The 22,225-nt window shown below is 37.8% G+C and overlaps 1 protein-coding gene across 1 annotated transcript in view; it reads right to left on the bottom strand.

The window, feature by feature from the left end:
• The window catches only part of F13A1 (coagulation factor XIII A chain), a 99,255-nt gene that overhangs the window by 10,919 nt on the left and 66,111 nt on the right, over positions 1 to 22,225 (bottom strand). Inside the window, exons 9-13 of the mRNA XM_015810848.1 lie at positions 18,519 to 18,622; positions 15,950 to 16,038; positions 14,459 to 14,612; positions 12,371 to 12,652; positions 3,614 to 3,774 (exon numbers count right to left, since the gene is read on the bottom strand). Of these exons, the coding sequence (XP_015666334.1) occupies positions 3,614 to 3,774; positions 12,371 to 12,652; positions 14,459 to 14,612; positions 15,950 to 16,038; positions 18,519 to 18,622 (790 nt within the window). The remainder of the gene's footprint in view (positions 1 to 3,613; positions 3,775 to 12,370; positions 12,653 to 14,458; positions 14,613 to 15,949; positions 16,039 to 18,518; positions 18,623 to 22,225) is intronic.

Here is a 22,225-nt window from a genome sequence, read left to right as displayed (position 1 = left end):
TGAAGGATGCCCAGGTGTTTGTAGTGATCATCTTCATCCAGATTCTTGATGTTATTTCCATATGGCATCTTGATTCTTTCAGTTTTTGCTATTTCCCCCCTATTGATGGTGAGGATGGCATATTTGTCCAGTCCGAACTCCACTGCAATATCTTGGCTGCATGTGTGGACAATGTTGAGCAGCAGTTCTATTTTAGATGGTATTTTACATACACCTTCAGATCGTTCATGTAGAAAAAGGTGGGATAGATGTTTTTGATGTTTGCTAGCCATGGCCTATCTAGTTTAGTATTGTTGACAGAGAAATCAATGCAATGACAAACAGTAGTGGTGAGACTGAGTCTCCTTGAAAGATTCCTCTCTTAATGTTAACCTCTCCCAGTCTATCACCATTGACCAGCAATTGTGTCTTCCATGGTGCCATTGATCTTTCCACAAAGCTTCTGATGTTTCTACTGACTTCTGTTATTACTAGGCACTTGATGATCCAGTCATATGGCAGGGAGTCAAATGCCTTCCTGTAATCGATCCACGGTACATTCAAGTTGGTCTTCCTTTTCTTGCACTTTTCCACAATCATCTTGTCAGTTAGGATTTGATCTTTTGTTCCTCTGCAGTTTGAGTGGTTTCTTTTCTGCTCGGATGGAAAGAGCTTGTTTTCAACGAGATGCTTTCAACTACTACACCAGTTAGCAATTTGAAAGTTGTTAGTAAGGAGGTAATTGACCTGTAGTTGCCTGGTGCTATCCTTTTTGTTAGATCAGGGATCTTCAAACTTGGCGCTTTTAGGACTTGTGGACTTCAACTCCCAGAATTCCTCAGCCACGCAGTTCATCTTCATCTGTTGTTAACCAAATCTTGATCTTTCTTGCTTTTTTTCTCCATCATTTCTTTCATTCCAAGTTCTTACATTTCACCTTCATCTTTATTCTTATCCATCTCCTTTATCTGTTCTTATTGTATTTCTTTGGGGTGTCCTATAACTGCACCCAGAACTGCACTGTTTCTTCTTTGTTATGTGTGGACAGGTCTAAGTCTCTATTGATGGAATGGTAGAAATCTTTCTGATTTGACTAAAATTGGAGATTTTGTCCATAGTGAGCAATTTGAAATTTTCTGTTGCTGATCTCCTTGGCTATATCCGTTATTTCCTGTTTTATTATTTCCAGTGCTTCCTTGATTTTCCTTTTTTCCTAAGTGATATTTCTTGATCAGATATTCTTTGGTCTTCTTGTTCTTCAGTCTTTCCCCCCCCCCCCACACACAATCTTTTCTAGCTTGCTTGCATCTGATCTTAACATGCTGATCTTATTTTCCAACCTGCTCTTCCATTTTGGTAGTGCACTTTTTGTGTTTGTGTGTTTTTGGTATCCATAGAGTGACCCTTATTAATCTGGATGATAACTGATCTGGGGTGGGTTTCTGTAAATTACATTTCACCATATTGTTTATGGGAGAGACGTTCTGGACCTGAACTTCTGGAATAGCTCTCATCCTCCTCAGAGCATGCAAGCCCCACAACTACATCAAGATAGTGATTCTAAGTACTAGAATTATTCACATTTAGAAAATTTAAGAAATCTGGCAGTTTCACATTTGACAAATGGACAGATTAAGGAGACCTACTCTAATTCAGGTTTTCTACTATGTGAGAATTTCAAACTCTGGTTCTGGTTATAGAAGGTATTAAAAATATTTGCAGCAATTGAGATGACCCCTTGGTTTAAGATCGGTGCCGTTTGAGCAATGAAATTTAGGCCAATCACTCTCCCTTAGCTTAACCATGCTAAATGAAGGTATTAAAGGATAATTCATCTTTTTCCTAATATAAAGTGTGTGTTATCTAACTGAAGAACTTTTATATACTTTGAAATGATTAGATGCAGGTTGATGCCCTCCCAACCCTGTGCATTTATTACAACCACTATCTGAAGAGAGTTTTCCACAACAGCCAAATATGTTCAGTCAACCCACAAAGCAGGACAAAGCCTGGCAACCTCCTGGCTGTTAACGGGTGGTTTTCCAAAAATCTGCTATCAGCCCTTGCTTTGCCAAATGTTCTGCAAACCAAATGAGGGGACTCCTGGCTTAGAGAGCATCCATATAAGAGGAAAAGGGTGTGAAGAGATGAAAACATTCGTGTGTTTTCCTAGGAAAGAAAACCAGCTTTATTGACAGAACCATAGGGAGATTTGGTGCACATTTGTGCGTATGTGCGCCAGCCTATGAGATTTCGGTGCCTGAGGCACAGCAGTAAACAATACCTGCCAGCCTACCCACCCACCTCCTCCCAGGATCCTTTGCTGTGTGGCAGAAGGACAAACAAGTTATTTTGGCAATGGAAGAAAACATACTGCTCTCTCTCCGTGGCTGTAAAAGTAAAATGCTACATTAATAAACAATTTACCACCTTTTTGTAATGCCAAAATCCTGCTGCCTTAGGTGGCCACTTAATTTTACCTAGTGGTAAAATCAGCCACGTTGTGTATGCTATAAGTGCTTGGAAAGACATGTTTGTGTCTATGATTACTATTTCTGTGTTAATGCTGTCAAATGTGTATCTGAAATCAATCAGATTTCTCATGATGTGAGAAGCCTGTGACTTCTCCTCTCTCTTTTCTAACTAATTAGCAGTCACTCTGCATTTTGGGCAAATGAGGCCATGAAAAGATTATTATTTTTTTTTGACACTCGCTCTTGACACCATTTCTCTACTAGTACCACTTTTATTTCGGCAGAGAAAAATACTGAGATACTATGCATCCTACAGGTAGTCCTGGACTTAAAATTGTTTGTTTAGTGACTGTTCAAAGTTACAATGGCCCTGAAAAAAAGTGACTTGTGACTGTTTTTCACACTTACGACTGTTGCAGCAGCCCCATGACCAAAATTCAGACCCTTGGCCACTGACTCACACCTTTATAATGGTTGCAGTGTCCCGGGGTCCTGTGATCATCTTTTGCAACCTTCTGACAAGCAAAGTCAACAGGGAAGCCAGATTCACTTAACAAATGCAGTGATTCACTTATAACCAACGTGGCAAGACAGGTCGTAAAAGGAGGCAAAACTCATTTAACAAATACCAGGCTTAGCAACAGAAATTTTGGGCTTGTGGTCGTAAGTCGAGGACCACTGTATAGATTACACTTCCAATTCATATCCACATTGTCTTCTGGCAACTAAGACAGCTTTGAGGAGCACAATTAAACTGGGGAAATGGTCCAGGACATGCTCCTTTATGCTTGCCAAGGCATGGGGACAAGAATGGGGGGGGGGAATCTCAAAGACTAGAGCTGAAGAAATATTTTGGTGGGGACGGAAGGAAATTGATGGGAGACCCAGGACAGTGCTTGGATTTGCATCTGAGTTCTGTGAGAAGTTGGAGGATTTGCCTGCTGTTTTCAGCCATCTCAAGGTCTGTTCCTAAACCAAGTTCTGACAAATTTCTGCAATATCCCTAACTTGGGCTTTTATCTCTTGTCTCAGTCTCCCCACTTCCACACAGACAAGACACAAAACAACATAACCTTAGCTGGGTTTGGCTAGACCAAGATGCAAAATATGGCCAGCCTACGTCTTCTTATCTCTTTACTCACTGCTGCTTCCAAACTGACCTTGAGGAGCAATTGAGGGATTTCCAGCGAAACGGTCTTCTGCTGGGCCAGGGTCTTTTTTAGTTCCTTGACATGGGCTGTGATGAAAAAATGCAGGGAAGCTTGTTCCACCAAGTCGTTCATGTACTCACTTGACTCAATGGACACCACAAGAACTTCACCTGACAGGAGGAACAAACAGAGAAAGTATGCTACTTCAGATTACATCAGATGCAGTAAAGATGTTGCTTGAAGAAGGGCCCAATGCTTTTCAATATGCAAAGAAACATAGCTGTAGTTCCCTTTCCTTGCTATGATTGAACAGAATGGCCTGACCTGTATTTGGTTCACTTCTACCCACACAACCAACAGCATTTACCTTAAACTGCTGCTACTAGCAAAAGTAGAACACCTGAAATAGGAAATATTTCATTAAAGAACTACTTTGGATCTTTTCCCTTTACCGTTACACTGTTTTCCACACATTCTTCGCTCTGCAGACAAAATTCCTTCAGCCAATCCCAATCCAACCTTTGTTTCCGTTCCCAGTTAATGCAAATCACATGTTTTCTTTGTGAGAACAAAGTCTAACTGCTTCTGTACATTTATTTACTAAACAAATTTATATAGCCACCCAACTCATACACAGTGATTCAGGAAGTGTACAACATTTGGAGGCTATCCTTTGACAGTGCTGGAATAAAAAGGAAATACTACTTTAAAGCTGAAACAGTTAAAGATTCTTTATGTGTTTCATTCATTCAATTGGGGATGAGATGGAGGCAACATCATGAGGACATGGCAGAAAAAGGAAGACTGCCAGGTACAAGAAAAGTCACTTTTCTTGCAAAGACAAATTTGTCTTGCATTGAGCCACTAATATTGTGTGTATGTGTGTGTGTGTGTGTGTGTGTGTGTGTGTGTATGAGAGAGAGAGAGAGAGAGAGAGAGAGAGAGAGAGAGAGAGAGAGAGAGAGAGAGAGAGAGAGAGAGAGAGATTCTTGTATTTGTTCTTTTGGAATTTGGAAAATAGCTTACTAATAAATCTTTCTTGAAGCTACTGAGATCACCTGGAGAAATCTGACATTTAAAAGTAATCTCAGAAGGGCATTTAAGAGTACCAATGTTCTCAAAGAGCAGTGCTTGTTCCAGCAAAGGGGAAAAAAAGGTGCTACAGGGCTCTCCAAAATATTTCAGTCCCCTCAGAGCATTTCGATCCTCTCTTGTAATAGAAAGCAGAGCCTGATTCTACTCCTGTCCTATATCTGCATTTCACCTTGTCTATGGTTTACCATGATTTATTTATTCAGCCCATTTCCCCATGTTTATATGATATACTGAACCATAAACTGACAAGTTAAAGTTATAGCAGGACATCTTGGAGGTAAGGCATCTGAGGCTAATCTGGATTTTTGCAGGCCAGCTCTGATATCCCTTGTTTGTGATTTGTCCATTAGTCTCTACCCAAGCCTACAGTCAGACTGTGGTTTGTAGAAATAGGAAGCTTGGGGACAACCAGGTGTTAATCAGGTACAATATCCAACAGCCTTGCTGTTAACTATGGTAGCTGTGCTTGCAGCAAGTTACATTTCAGCTACATCTGAAGAGCTGACTGGATGGAATATATCCTTCCTTTCTTTAAAACAACCAAGGATTCCAAAACTTTTTGGTTTCACATATTCCTCTGTCCCATACTTTGTTTCAACCACTGTTTATTGAACAAGTCCTGAGCTCCTGCCATAACCAGTAGATGTTGTTGCATGAAATGTCATTCAGTTAGACTGGGAATTGTTTTATTAACAGGCATCAAAATGCTATGGGCTATTCTGGTTTAGGCCAGGAAGTGGGCTCTTCTTAGATGTAAGAAATAAGGTGTGGACCAAAAGTCTATCTGGCCAAAGATTTTTAAAATCTATATTACAAATTGAATAAATAAGAGTGATTTCCCATATTTATTTAGCTGGGATGCTAACACCCCCCCTCCTGAACTGAATGGGCTTTACTGTACTTCTGAGTCAACATGTATTGGGAGTTGGGACCCAACTCCTGCAAACACCTCCCCAAGCAATCTTTTTGCTGTCTCCTGAACTCCTTCCAACTGTGCAACAAAAAAATTCCAAAACTTGGTAGAATGATTTTTGAGAGGAGGAATACATAAAATCTGTAGCATAAAGCCTAAAGTATTACAGTATTTAGAATCGTACTGGTAATGATTTAAAAGCTAGCCAGCTGATGTAATGTAAGATGTATGATGTAACATTGGGAATGACTCAGCAGGGTCTGTGTCTCTTTAAGAGCCTTTGTATAAAAGGGAAGGCTCTGCTGCTGTGTTCTCTCTCTTCTGTTTCCTGCTGTAACTGCTGTGTGTTGAAGTCTGCTGAATTAACACGTGTATGTATATTGTTCCTGGTGTATGATATATTGTAGATAGTGTAAGATAAACCACCATTTAATATAGACCATAGCTTTACTTTATCTCAGCACAATAAGACTATGTATGCTCTGACCTCTTATTAGAAAACATATTGGAAATCAGGGAAACCTATTAAAGAGAAGCTGGATTCTGTAGGCCTACTGGAAGTGTGTTGAGACACTGAGCTGGGCAACATCAGAAGGTACAAATCTTAACCTCTTATCTTGACAGTATTACATGTGAAGTTCTAACTCTATATTGTGAGGTTATTATATAAAAAATCGTGCTGCTTTTTTCTCCTGTTGTTCCATCCACATCAAAACAGAACTCTTGAATTCCTTCTTATTGCTATTTGCAGGCAGCCATCTGACCCAGATTTCTAAGACAATCAAAAGCTGTTTGATGTGCCTCCTCAGCTTGCAAAGGAATTACAAAAAGTATCTGTAAGTCTTAACCTTGAATAAAACTCTGGAGCAGTTGATTCTCTTGGAAAAGAGTAAAGAAATAAATGAGCTGGGTGACATGTGAATCCCATTTCAAAGTTCCAAAAAAGGAAAGTTAGGAAAACATTTCAGGTTACATTTGCACTTATATTCAGTCTTCTCTTAAACGTGGCATAAACTGACTTTCGAAATTTTCCATTAAATTTGTGCATAAAGAAATAGGACGATTTCTCCAAATGCTTCCAGGATAAGTAGAAATTTCTCAAGAGTAGAATTCCCTTCAGTTGCAATAATAATACCACAACTGAGAAAGCTGTATGGTAAGAGTTCCTTCTTTCTTTATGTTATAGCTGAAGAATGTGAAGCCAAAGAAGGAGAGCAGATTGTACAAGTAAAAATAGGGACATTCATACACGCACCATTTCCACTGTGCAACTAGATAAGCATAAGAATATCACAAAATAATTTATCCAAACAAGTTTTTTTTTGTCAGATTGAACATTAAAAACATGAAGAAAATAATATTTTCCTGGTACTAATTTACGGTAGATGTATGGCCCATTGAAGTAGTAGTAAAGTCAGTATGAGCCATACAAGATCAATCTGTAGAGGAAGGGATTATTGTTGTTATTATTAATTACATGTATGAGCTATTTACTTCCAATGGACAAGTGAAAAAATTAAAAACAAGGAAAAATATAGTAAGATAGATAAACACAAGAATCAAAGATGGCAAGGATAGCAAGAGAACCAGATGGGATGGAAAAGAGACAAAAATGCAGTCCAGGGGGATGTCACTCTCTGTCGCCAAATGCCTGGGTGAAGAGCTAAATCTTCAAAGTCCCAACAGGGTGGGGACCATCTGAATCGGGGGGGGGGAGACCTTAGTCTAGAGGGGAGGTGCTGCTACAGAGAAGACACCCTTCCAGAATGCTGATAGATGGCTTTATTTAATCAAAGAAATTTGGAGCGTATCATTCCTGCCAGTTTGAATAGGCCAGGCAGGTACAATGGAGATGGCCATTAGCCTGACACTAATGGTGTATACATTTATCACTAGGTCCACATTGTATATCTGTACAATGATTGAAATAGCATTCATACAAGAAGACTATATATAACAGCTCAGTCCAGTGACTTCTTTTCCTCTAGATCAGAGTTTGCCAACCTTTCAAGCTTTGTGGACCGGTGGGGGGGGGGAGAGGAGATGGTTTTGTGTGAACAGCAGGCAAGCATGCATGTCCCACTTTATTTGCGTGAGTGGCAGGCATGCACACACACTGCTCGCACCAATGGAGTGTGGGCACACGTGCTTACCTGCTGCTCGTGCAAGTGGAGATGTGCACTAGCGAGATCGTCCACCACTTCCACAACCTGGTTCCAAATGGCTCAAGGCCTGATAGTGGGCCGCGGCCTGGGGGTGGGGAACCCCTGCTCTAGATTTTGGCTCTAAATCCATCAACTAACATCCAATGAGCACATGATATTAGGAAAATTCAGAGCTGGAACAGGTATTCTAAAAGGATAGGGACTTCCGGTTTTGCGTGGTAGCGACCGGTTGTGGGCTTGCGGATTTTCTGCACCCCTGCGGCTAATTTTGCCCTGCCTGGGGTCCCTAAATGGGTCTAAGTCGCCCCAGAGAGGCGACAAAGAAAGAAGGGTGCTCCAGCGATTCTGGAATGGTGGCAGCCATTCTGTTCGACTTGGGGAAAATCTTCTAACTCGACAGGAGAAAGACTGACCATATTGCATTGACCAGCCCAAGCTACTAGCAACCGAAGTCCAAAAGCACTAACCAGCACAACAGTGAACAGTGTGCTTGAAACTGGGTGAGAAATTTGATCTTTTCTTTTCTATTCTACATTTGATTTCCTGGAAAAGATCCACAAGAAGCAAAATACCTCCGAAAGGGAAGGAGGGGGATTTCCGCCCCACCCTTTGACTAATGGAAGCAGCAAATTAATCTTTTTATGGAGGATCAAAATATATGGAAGTGAAATAAATATAAAACCTGAAATTTAAAACTTAAATCTGGATAAATCTAAACTTGTTTGAATGGTTAAGACTCTCATTTTAAAAATAATTGTTCATTTTGGAAATTGAAAAACAAATAGTTGCTGACACCTAGTGGTGGATGAAGACTATGACAGCTATGACTTTAATATAAGACTTGGCAAAACCTGGGAAAAGCTAATCTGTGTTTGTGACCTTTAAAGTTTTAACAAAAAGAGACAATAATACGGACTGTAGACAAAAAGAGAATTATAAATTTCAGAAAAAAAATCTTTTTTGAACTATTTGGATTACAAATATCTATTTAATTGGGACTCTAAAGCTATTTGCAGAGAAAAGAAAGGAAGAGAAAAACTCAAATTCTTGGCCATCGTGGATCAGAGACATGTAGAAAGAACATATCAAGAAAACATAAATACTTCACATAAGTATATATAGTATACTGCAACTAATTCGAACAACAATGATTTTGAACCACAAAGAAATCCAAAATAACTTTGAAAATATAAATCAATCTATTTCTAAGTTAACTTTACAACAACAAAATTCCCAGAAAACAACAATAGAGAAGGAGCAGATAAAACAGATAAATGGATATAGAATTGAGAATAGAGACTTAAAGATGGAACTTAACAAAACAAGGAAACATGATTTAATCCTAATGGAAAAAAACCTATCCCTTAAGACTACAAAATAAATCTGAGGACAAGAAAACAGATTGGATAAAATGGACTGTAGAGATGTCAGGAACATCGCAGAGAAAGGAAATGATAAGAGAAGCGGAGAGAAAGAAAAAGAAAAAGATTTTCAACAAACATGGAAAGACAGAAGCCCTGTACAAAGACACTTCACCTGATTTACTTTTTATATCTACAGCAACATTTACGAACATACAGAAACCCTTTTTGATTCAGCAAAATACATTGATTAAGAAAGATACTGGGCAAAGGAAAAAGACTAAAGTGGAAACCAAGAAAATAGATGATGGAACTTACCAGAGAGAATACTTAAAAAAGAAACATTTGTTTGAATATGGTTAAAGAAATAGAAACGTTTTGGAATATATATGTCATTCTAAGAGGGATGAATTCCCTAAAATAATACAGTATAATCAATAAAATATATTACAAAAAATAAATAAATAAAAAGGATAGGATTGATTACCACAAATCTTCTTTCTTATTGCTTATAACTTATGTTTCTTCATTTGAGTTTAGTTAGATATGGGTTACAAGGCCACCAACTGAAGGGCATAAATGAAATAATCATAAAAATCAGCAAGATTTATTTATTTTAAGACAAAGATTGATCATAGGCAAGCATATTGATTTAATTTCAAAAGACCTCCCAAAGTCAGTTAATATTATACTTAGAATGAATGTTCCTTTTCTGAGCAATCCATAAGCAAGGAGATAATGAGAAGAAAAGAGAGAGCAGAAGATGGCAGACGAGTAATAAAAGATTTATTTTTATTTCTTCCAATGAATGTTTTTATTTATTTATTTATTTTTCACATTTTTGAACTGCCATCTCCCTGAGAAGATCTCCTAGTACCCTGGCTTAAAAGTCACTTCTTGATGCTAGCAGTTTCTCAGGCTAGGACAGGCAGACCTTAATGAATTGTTCCTGAGAAACTGCTAGCATCAAGAAGTGACTTTTAAGCCAGGGTACTAGGAGATCTTCTCAGGGAGATGGCAGTTCAAAAATGTGAAAAATAAATAAATAAATAAAAACATTCATTGGAAGAAGAGGTGTTTTCAAATTTTGGTTTACAAGGAGGAAAGTAATTAAATAATAGGGCAAAACAAGATTCCTAGTTATATTCATTGGCGTGTTCTTGGATAAAACAAATATAGCAATATTATTAGTGTGTGTCAAAGAATCTTTTTTTTTAACTCACAGAATATTTTCCCTTTGAAGATACTGATACATTCACATCTACAGACTTTGTCACATGCACAAACCTTTTTCACATGCTTTGGGGGAATCAAATAATCATATTCTAAAAGGAAACCTATTTTGCCCTAATTTTCCATAATTTTTTCATAAACACAGCTCCTATTCATAATCATACCTGCATTATCTACCATATGTAAAATATATCTGAAGCCATGCATAGGATTTGCTATATAATTAATTTTAAAAAGTTATAAAAACCCCTCTCAATATATCTATATACACTGTGTGTAATTAAAATACAGTTAAACACTTTGTCCATCTGTGGATATGAGTTTCAGTACAAAAAAAATCTACACAGTACAGTAGTGTTTATTTTTAGATTGCCAAAAAATATTACACCTAACAAGCCAAGAATGTTACACACTATAGCCTTCACGATAGGTTAAATAAACATGGAGCAGATGTGGGAGACAGTATCCAGCTTTTAAGTGTTCTGCTGTGCAAATAAATATTTAATGTGAAATGGGACCTTCGCAAGACCATCAGTCAGACTCCTATTTAATTTCTAATTAGTGTGTTTTAAATTTATAATTAGTATAATTCCAAGCACTGGTACATAGATCTGGATTTAATAATCAGGTATTTTCAAGCCCCTTCTCGAACCTCACCATCAAAATTAACACTTTATATGACTGGAGGTAACCAGGCCTGCCTTCTTCCTGTTCTGAATCAATTTATTAAGCAGTTGGTAGCTACATCATTTTTAGATTTCATTAAATTCCCCAGAGTGGTGCTATGTCAGACCACTGTGTGAAATTTAAAACCAGGGGCATTTCGCTTCCATTTTTTTTTAACTGGTGTAGATCTGTTCTTTTCTGCCACTGCACACCAGCCAACAGCAATTCTGATGATTTTGAGAGAGATGAGTGTTTTGTATACTAGACAGCACTTTGAGCTTGGAATCGGTCCTATTACATTTGGCCTACAAAGTCAAAAACTCCAGGCTACGAATATCTGAAAGATCACTGCTTCCCTATTATGGACATAAAACAAATTTATGGCAAAGCTTTTTGGGGGTGAAAACGCTGGACTGGGTCATGGCCTAGATGCCAGAACTGAATGAAATCTGCTGATCGTTCCTTTTCTAAAATCTTAGAAAACAAAGTTCATGTCTTTGAAAGAAATGCCTCTACAATAGACTGCATTTCTGAGGCCATTATGGCAGGAAAGTTCTATGGTAAAAAAATAATAGTCATACCGGGGTTTTCTTAAGGGAGAATTTAAAACTATATAAATCAGCAGAAGCTGGTTATTGGTTTTTTTTTTAAAAAAAAGCTGTATAAATTAAAAAGACCTGTTAAAGTAAACAGTTGTACTTTTCTTGCCAGAATTTCAAAAGCAAAATGGATGAGAATACGGCATTGCAAATGTAAACACTAAAAGATATTGAATTGTTAGTGATCTACATATCCCTAACTCCCATATGAGTTTTCATTCAGTTCAGGCCATCATTTTATAAGTTCCCTTCTGCTTTCTGAAATTAGATAAGGAGCTACAAGAACACTTTCTCTACTGATTCAGACCGTTTGAATATTCTTCTCAAGATTTGGTATAATAAAATATCAGGAAATCTATTTTTTCCCCTTACCAGTCTTTGTGCAATTCTATTTCTAGAGTCTTAAACCATTTTAATCAATTAATTAGATATTTTCTTGTTGATTATGGAAGCTTTTTATGCAATGTCAATTTCTGCAAAGATTCTGCAAAATACATTTTGAATAAATACATCCTTCTCCTCTTATTGTATCTTTAAGAAGTGGTGGGCTACATTAATCTTATCCGATCTGTTGCTCTCCTGATCTTTGGATTTCAATTCTCGTAATGCTAAATCAGCATGGTCAAATAATGAGGGATTATAGAAGCTGAAGTCCAACATTCCTAGACAATGCCAAGTTGGCTTCCACATTTGAATAAGTTGGATTAGAGGTCAAGAGACAATTATTGTCTTACCTTTCATGGGTTCCAGGGTCAAATCAAAGTTGTCATTCTTGAATTCAGTCTTTGCGACTCCAGTATAAAATACAACATTGCCAGAAATATAAGCTGTTGCAGTGTAGCGTCTTGATGTTTTGTTTTGGAAAGTAATTATGACATTGAAATCACTGCCAAGAACTGAATCTTCTATCACAACATCCATATCAACCTCCGTATTGGATGAGATATCCTCGGTTACAGATTTTTTAACACCATACATTAAGGCAGTCTCCAGGGCCAGTCTTTCTTCTTCTGAGCCTGCAAAATAAATAGATATTGGCTGCCACAATATGTAAATTATCAGCCACTAACTTACAACAAGGCTAAAATTTAGCTTATCCGTGGCTTGATACCTAGAGATTTGCATATTCTCTGCTACATCGTGATCTAATTTGCAGTCTACAAGCAGAAATAGGCCGAAGGATACTTGAGATCAGAATCTTCTCCCCATCTTCCCTCAGTATTTTATTGGGCCTTCTGGTATAACAAAAAAGCCCACCAATGACTAATTTAAAAGAAACCAATTTTAAAAGGTGGTTTCTTGCAATTAACAAAGCTGTCAATCCCAGTGCTGGGTTCAAATAAATGATGAACTAAAAGTTAATATTCTCAATACTGGAAGCAGGAGAGAAGTGAAATGAAAATTTGTGAGTGGAAGGTTGCTTTAGCTTGTATGTGTCATGCAAAAACTAGGAACATAATTCAATTTTCATATTCCCTGATCATATCTCACATGTGATTTGGGAGTTAAAATCCAAAGGCTACTTGGCAGTCTAGTAATGTGCTAAACGATGTTAGTGCATGATATGTGAATATGATCAATATAGCTTGTATTGCTGCTTTATATCCCATTTGAAAATTAGCGGGTGGCACAGGAAACATAACAACAAATAGTCTGAATTATTCTTGTATATGGCACAGAGTCAAAAATATGTGAACAAGGCTTGTGAACAAATATTATAGAATATATCAGAATTTTACATGAACCAAGAAACTGTAATTAACAGCTTAGAAAACAACTTCAAACTGTGACTTTAAATATGGTTTTTTATGAACCTCTTAGCTGTAATTTTTTCATGGATGAAATGGGAGCTTGTTAACTGGAAGCTTCTTTATTTCTTTATACATTACCACAAAGACTAAACATTCAGAAGGGTCAGAGTAGAGAATAAGGGATACAATTCTATGGATAGTTTTGTGATTCTGTTTTGTATCATTTTAGAATAGGACTCAGGCATGACTGAGTGAGGTTTTTTTCTAATTGTTTATGTTCGTTAAAAACTTCAGCATAGTCTGTACCTTTCCTTTTAATTTCTGTGGTTCTCCATTCCCTGTTTTCCTCCTCATAGGAATTCTTGCAATCCCAACTTCCTGTCTCCTGGGCTGAAGCTAACTCTTAGACTCTCACTCCTCATTCAGTACAGATTGAGAATTCTGTGTTTAAATGCATGCAAGCATGCATGCATGTATGTATGTATGTATTTGCCACCCGTATCCAGCAAATCCGGGCAGCTTATGTTGTCTCCCTTCTGAATCCTTTCTATAAAATTTATCTCCATTCTCCATTCCACTCTTCTCCTAAAACCAAGTGCTCTAGAAACATGCAGCTGTGGTCATAACTACTGCAAAAAGTGCTCATGTTAACATATCCTGTTCATAACTCACTGGCACTTTTAAACATAAAAAAGAGATCTCTTGGTAGTCTTTATTTGCCTTTTTTAAAAACGCACTTTCTATCACATAACTGTCTGTCATAGCAACTACTCTTTCATTTATTTATTTACAAGCCCCACCAGAAAAATGCACACAAATGCACATACTGAAAAACATGGATTATCTTTGGGGGCAATACTAGCCATTTGTACAGAGTAAGAATATGGAGAATTTTGGTTACTCCCCAGCAGTTTAGGTCAACATGGTTTTCATTGTTTTTGAGACTGCTACAGTGGGAGACAACTCTGGGTGATTTCAAACTACTTTGTGAGAAACTAGGAAATAAATATAAAGGTAGTGTCAATGTTATATAAATGAATGGCTTTTTATTTAGATTTGCCACATAATTACCTTCTGGAAATTTGTAATGCTCAGTGATGTCCTTCATTTTATTTGAACCCATTTCTTTAGTCAAAATTAATGTTCCAATCTGGGTTTTGTCAATATGTTGAATCACTCTAGACCCATTCTTCATTACTTTTGAATATATAACATCACTGTTCACCTTAAACAAAACATCAGGGGAAAAAATCAGATGTGTTTCTGGTTAGCTCAAAACTCTGTAGGTTAGCGTCTCTCAGATTTTGGGCCACAAATGAATTCTGACCACATTTTAGGTAAAAATTAGGTAAAATTAGGTAAACATCTATCTACCCACGGGCAATCATTCGAAAATTCATTGCTCTTGTAATGCTACAATCCAAGTAAGGTGTTTTTTTCCCCTCTAGGGGATGGTTTCATTAGGTTTTTACAAGCCTTGTGACTAGATTATCCAATGACGTTTGATGGAAATTTTCTTAGGAGATTTCCCTTTGTATCTCTGCATGAGCTACTGCTTTGGACAGTAGCTTATGCAGAGATGTAGTCAGCAGGCAAAATGAACATGTAAGCTTCTCTGAAAATGGCGTTTTTTAAATTCTCACAAATGCTAAATCAGAGGTCCCCAATCTTTGGGGCACCAGGGACCGGTTCCTTGGAGAGAGGTTTTTCTGTGGACTGGAGGATGCATGGTTTTGTGTGCTGCCTGCATCCCACGGATGGGGCTTTGTTTGTGCGGACCGGTTGCTGGCATGCCGCGGCTCGGTATCGGTCCATGGACCGGGGGTTGGGAACCCCTGTGCTAAATAATTTATGAGAAACAATTTATACTTTAGATGAGGGTCCACTTAAGCCTTAACTTCTAGATAGCAAATATATTATCCTGGAGGTTTTGTTCAGTGCTGAATACAAGTAATCCTTCCTTAACGACAGTAATTGGGACCAGAATTTCTGTTGCTAAGTGACACAGTTGTAAAGTGCCATGTCAGGTGACCGCACCACTTTTAACAGAAATTCTGCCATTTTCAGTTGCTGTCATTAGGCGAATCCCATGCCATGCAACCATCATGTGGTTGCGATTTGCGACTTCCTGCAAGCTTCCTTATTGTCTTTGCTTGTAGAAATCTGGCAAAGAATGTTAGCAAATGATGGCTATGTGACTGTGGGATGCTCCAACATTGCAATTACAAGATGGTCGCCAAGTACTTGGATTGTAATCATATGACCCAGGGTTGCTGCAATGGCAGTAAGCACGAGAACTTGTTGTACCACCATGGTCACTGAGCAAGTGGTTCTTAGGCAAGGACCTACCTTTGCACTGTGAAATAGTATTACTGTATGGTAGTTACAGAGTTATAAGTAGCATTTTTGTTGTAATAGATTAGAAATCAACAAGCTTTTCAAATGCTAAATGACCAACAAATAAAAATAAATTTTAAGTACATTAATAGTAAAGAATTACTTCAATCTTAATCATATTTTACTGAACCCATTTGAAGAAAAGCCCCTTGCATAAATGCATACCTCTGCAAAAACAAAAGGTGCATCAAACTGGAAATAGACATGTCCATGCTTGATGGCTTGAACAGAAGCTGGACCGCAACGATACATGCCTGTATGTGAACAATCAAATTGTGATCCAAGTTCTAACTCTTGTGCTATTATCCAGAACCCAGCCATCCTCCTTGCTTAGTTACTGCTGATGTCCAATCTTTTAATACTATCTACTCAATCTGCTGTCAGCCTGAGACCATGGCAAAGGCAAAGGTTTGAAAAGTTACATAATTAAAGCAAAATCAATATGAATCAAATTTACAAACATTTATTCGAGTTCTTTGACAGCCATATACTAATATGCTAATATTTGTCTCTCCCAAAGAATAAAAAAAAATTCTCATTACACATACATGATCTCTAAGATATATATATACATTCTGAAAAAAATGCTCAGGTCATAGATGCATTTAACTACATGATAATTAATAGTTGTTCTTTCCCCTTCCTTCCTTCCTTCCTTCCTTCCTTCCTTCCTTCCTTCCTTCCTTCCTTCCTTCCTTCCTTCCTTCCTTCCTTCCTTCCTTCCTTCCTTCTTTCTTTCTTTCTTTCTTTCTTTCTTTCTTTCTTTCTTTCTTTCTTTCTTTCTCTGATTCGAAGTTCTGCAGAAAGCATCCTGCTTAGGAAACACATAGGACAAAAGTTTTTGCTACTTGACTTCCAACCTTCATCACAACAAACAAAAATAAATTTAGTGACCCTGTACCCCCTTTAAAGTTACAAACATTTATCTTTTCATCCCATATCCCATCTCTTATCTGTGAACAAATCAATAAAACAATATCTTTTAAGTCCTAGTGTCCATAAAGAGTTGCCAGAAGTAGCAACATTTCTTGTTTTAACTTTGATCAAACAAACCAAATTTATATTCCTTCTTTTTATTTCAAACAGTCTTAATCTTTAATTCATTCAAAAACTCTCATAGGATTCGATGTTTCTTCATTTCTTCTTTGTCCCATTGCACAGAGTTCTTCAAGGTTTTAACAAGCCTCTTTTGTAAATCCAGTAAGAAAAAAGAATCCAAGTCACTCTCTTGGTCTGTCATTTGTATTTTCATTTTTAAAGTTCAAAATCCCAGCCAGTTCCTTTTGTAGATCCAATAAAATAACCTTTTCTAAATCATTTTCTTGACCTGCCAAATGTCAAATCTACTTTTAATACCATCTCTATTTTGTCAGATAAAATTTGTTCTAATCTATCAATGGCATCTTTTGGACATAAGGAGACATCGTTACTGATATCATTAATATTGTGGCTACTGTTTTCTGATTCCATTGTTCAAAAGTCTCTTTCAGTATTTTCACTGTTGTAACAATTTGCAACATTTTATAGCCTTGCAAAGCTTTCTTCTATCTAAAAATGTTGGTCTCTCTCTCTCTATGTCCAGTTTTTGAAATCAAGAAATTGCTTATCTTTGTTTGGTCTTGTAAAAACCAACACAGAATATTTCCTGCAAGTAGGTGTTTATATTCTTTATAATTAATTCCATAATCTTATTGTAAAAGTTTCAATATTCCAATTTTAACTGCTTATAACATTTTAAGATCGAAATCTTATTTAGCTTTCTGCTGCTTATTTCTGATTCTTTACATTTTTCAGTTTAGGATTAACATTTTCTTTCATTCAGGATTGAGGGAAGACTTATCCAGCAGTTTCAAACTTGTCAGTCCAAAGATCTTGAACAGTTTAGAAGTACCGTATTTATTCGAGTATAACGCGCAAAATTTTCTACCCAAAAAAGGAATCAAAGTTTGGGTGCGCGTTATACTCGAGGTATCTCCTCTGGGCTCCCGGCGGGTTCGCGGTGACGGGCTCCAGAAAGGTAGGCAGCGGCGCGGAGAAGCGAGGGGAGGGGGGTGGGCCGGTCTGCTGCTGGGAGGCTGCGGCGGTGCTCGGCTGCTTCTGGGCTCCCGTCTGCGGCTCCAGCGAGGGAGGCAGCGGCCCNGGGGGGTGGGCCGTTCTGCTGCTGGGAGGCTGCGGCGCGGAGAAGCGAGGGGAATGCTGGGAGGCTGCGGCGCGGAGAAGCGAGGAGAGGGGGGTGGGCACGAGGGCTGGGGTGGGGTGACGCTCACGCGAGGGCGAAGAAAAAAAAAACGTCCCCTCGTCGCGTACAGGGGGCGGCCCAAACTGGCGAGATGCACTTCCCTTTCCTGTTAGATGGCAACTCAGGGTATGAGGAGAAAACGTTCTGCATATGACGCTTCATTTTTAATCGAAAATTAGGGGTGCGCGTTATACACGTGTGCGCGTTATACTCGAATAAATACGGTAGTTATGAGCAATTTCCAAAAATGATTAGAAAGTGAGGTTTGTGAAGTTAGTGTCCTTTAAATGTCTCCACTGTGGTTTATTTGTTTGGTGAACTAGACTTAGTCTCAGTTTAATTGAGGGACCTAAGTTCTGATATTATAAGAATAGGAAAATGGGTAAAAAATATTATATTTCCAGGTCGCAACTATTCTGCTACATGAGAATTTCTTTAAATAACAAGCCATCTTTGTTCCTGAGCTGGAGCAAAGAAAGGAAAAGAGATGCTTACCATCACTGTTTTCTTGTGGAGTACTATCTACAGCTTGCCAGCCACCAAAACCAACAGGAAGGTCAGGTCGGGACATCCAAGCTTCATTCCAGCAATGATAGTTCCTTTACATAAGAAAATAACAACAAAGGGATATTCTGGACTCCAGATGTGCCATTTATGAACAATGAATAGAAATAACAATACTTGTTCTTATAAAGATTTCTCTCTCTCCCTCCTTAGATCATCCATCTATCTATGACACTCCTAAAGGAATGACAAAATCTTTCTCAACTACAGCTTGCCAGCCACCAAAACCAACAGGAAGGTCAGGTTGGGACATCCAAGTTCCATTCCAGGAATGATAGTTCCTTTACGTAAGAAAATAACAACAAAGGAGTATTCTGGACTCCAGATGTGCCATTTATTAACACTGAATAGGAATAACAATACTTGTTCTTATAAAGATTTCTCTCTCTCTCCCTCTCTCTCTCCCTCTCTCCCTATATCATCTATCTATCTATGACACTACTAAAGGAATGACAAAATCTTTCTCAACTCATTTTTATAAATTTAATAATGTTTTTGGAACCTGATTTTCAGGTTTGTTTGTTTTTTCCCCTTCCATAGATGGAGATTTGGTTCCTTGAAACAATGCTGCTTAATGCTAGTTTGCTGATACAGTGATCCCATTCAAAATATTGCCTTCCACTTACTGACAAATCTTGGCACGTGACTATTTCAGTATTTTATAGCTTTGAGAAACATCTAGTGCAGTCTTCCCATCCTGGCTAGGAATTCTTCAAATTATAGTCCTAGTAGCACTGGTATAGCTCAGATTGGGCAAGACTACGCTAGAGCATATTGAATCAATTGTGTGCATTCACTTGTGTTGCAGGAAGAATTTTTATACCAATGTCTATGTGAGGATTAATGCTATGTACTGGGAGTCTTGGTAGTCTCCAGTTGTGCATGTCTTAACAGTTAGGCTTCTAGTGCAGGGGCACCAAACTTGGCAACTTTAAGACTTGTGGACTTCAACCCTCAGAATTCCCCAGGCTGAGGAATTCTGGGACTTGAAATCCACAAGTCTTAAAGTTGCCAAGTTTGGAGACCCCAGAGCATTATTTTATTACTGCTGCCCAAATACTTTTATTCTTACACATGAAGAAAAGGAGGTCCCTTATCAGGAAGACTTAGGATGTTTCTCCTCAACAACCTGTGTGTATTCATTTTTTAGAACAGGGGAAGCATCTGTAAAGAAGGAATACACTAGCAGGGGAAAGCATTATTCCTTCCAAATTTGTAACAGCAGCAACTCCTACCTCAAAAATAGCTAACTCAATAAATAAGATACTGAATTGAGAGACACAACCCAGTGAGCTGTCTGATACAACCCAGGTGTCATATCCCTTTGCGGCAGTTGAAGGCCTGCTGCATGAACAATGCCTCTTCCCAAACTATAAAGCCAACCTGCGCACAACTACTGCGGATTAAAATAATGAGGAACATTGGCCCTTGAACAGAGTGCCAAAAGGTTCTTTGAAGTACTGAAGTTCAGACATTGAAAGGAGCCCTCTGGGATTTGAATCTGGAATTTTCAGATGCAACTTGGACCACCTTCAAAGGCTCAGGAGTGGTCAGCCTGATCAGGGAGGGCGAGAAAAGTTGTAAGGTTGCAGGTTGGGACCTTTCTCGGCTGCAATATTTTTCTCTTTTGCAGGTGCCTTTCAATTCTGGCTTTCTCTCTTTGTCGGTTGGTTAATCTTTAAGAGAAGCACCACCCTAGCTCAATGCATTTCTCATTTGCTCAGACTATTTCATAGGAAAAGAGAAAGGGAGGGCTTATAAGTGTCTTTCCGTTGGTTTATCGGTGTAATAGAAAGAGTGTAACTATGTTGAGAAAAATCTGCAAGATAAGCTTCAAGAAATTTTTGAGCTCTGACAGAATAATGCAGGAAGAGGGAATGCAGCAATTTCCTGTTTAAAAAGATGTTCCCTGCCAGTACACAAAAAGCTAATTAGATTATTGAAGTAACTATTAGTAGCAACATTTCAGCAAATACAAAATTTGTTAAACGGAGACTATTTAATTAATAATGGGTAGAAGAAGAAAGGAGAACAGCAAGAAATCTGACTCTTGACTAACAAGGCATTTCAAAATAGAAACGAAAGCTGTGATAAGACAGAAAATTGTCAGTCAGAGGAGTTAAGAAAGCAGGACGCCAAGGAAAAAAGGATTTATCCAAAAAAAATTGATACAAACTATATTTTTTTAAAACATAGCTGGGAATGGTGTGATGCCAAATTATTCTCACAGAGCCTTGCTGATGGTGCCTAATAGGGGAAAACTGCTTAGAGGTGTGAACCTATAAACATGTTCCAATAAAAGAAAATATATGTAGCTCAGGGTTGAACTGTAGAGTCCTTGAGCATCTAGGACTCCACAAACCTGTTCTTCATCAAGGCAGAGATCTATACCTCTTTCTCTTGTAATTCAGCGTATACAACCATCTTTGACTTTGATGACCAGTACTTATCACAATTCTGTTGTTCCTATTTTGTCAGATCTGAATGAGTTACTGTTCTTATTTTTCATCCTTAACATTTTGATGGCATTTTCCTGTTCATAAATGCAGATTTCATCACAAAGGCCAGAAAAATCAGATAAATCATTGACCTATGATTTATTACTTGCTGCTTATACGTGCATTGTGAGCTTATGCACCGGAGACAAATCCCTTGTGTTGTCTGATCACACTTGGTCCATAAATCTATTCTATTCTATTCTATTCTATTCTATTCTATTCTATTCTATTCTATTCTATTCTATTCTATTCTATTCTAAAAATTGGACTTATTTTTTATTAACCAAAAAACTATTAATAATGACCAAACCATTCACCATGTTTAATAATGTAGCTCGGAGTTTGTGAGTATTTTAGACTAAAACATGGAAGGTTTTAGGAATCTTAAACCCGACATAAAAAACACTACAGCAAAGATTGATCTGAATCAAAAATCCCAAATGAGAACATTTTAAAATATGTATATGAATGATTATGGATTACTTCTCTCTATGTAAAGACATTTTAATATACATACAATAAATATTTTAATAGTAAAAACCTATTTTTGAGAAATCTAAAATATATTGTTTGATACACGTTCTTTAACAAATATTTAAGATTGTTTTAAAGAACTGGTTCAGGATATAGAAAACTATTAACAACCCATCAACATCATGCTGCAAAACAGTTTAAAGCAAGCTTTCCATTGAAGATAAAAAGCAAAGTAAATGAAGAAAAAGGACCCAGAGGAAAAAAATCGAAAAAAAGCTCCCACCATAAGTTAAATTAATGCTTGCCCCCAGAGGTTATGTGCATCATGTAGCAATAAATATACCATGAAGAGATGAGATTAAAGGGAAAGTTCAAAAAGTAATCAAGCCCCCGGAAGGCAGCATAGGGAGAAGGCTATTTAAAACACCATGGAGCTTTTGCTTAGCTGATGTAGATTTGCAGCATTCATTTCCTTTTATAGTGGAATAGACTTGGGGAAAAAAAACAATGTTATGGAATAAGTCCACTGAGTGAAAAATACATGAAAATATGAAAGATACCTAAAGATGGAGCTTCAGCAAGCTGTTGTCTCCTGTGACTTAAAGGGAATGGACAGAGGTAGTACATGACAGGGCTCTGAACACTGTAGATTTGGGAAGGAACTAC

The sequence above is a fragment of the Protobothrops mucrosquamatus genome, unplaced genomic scaffold, assembly GCF_001527695.2.
Source record: "Protobothrops mucrosquamatus isolate PMUCROS unplaced genomic scaffold, P.Mucros_1.0 scaffold23, whole genome shotgun sequence".
Classification (NCBI taxonomy): Eukaryota; Metazoa; Chordata; class Lepidosauria; order Squamata; family Viperidae; genus Protobothrops; species Protobothrops mucrosquamatus.
The sequence above is the reverse complement of the archived record's forward strand: the minus strand, read 5'-3'. Positions and strand labels throughout refer to the sequence as shown.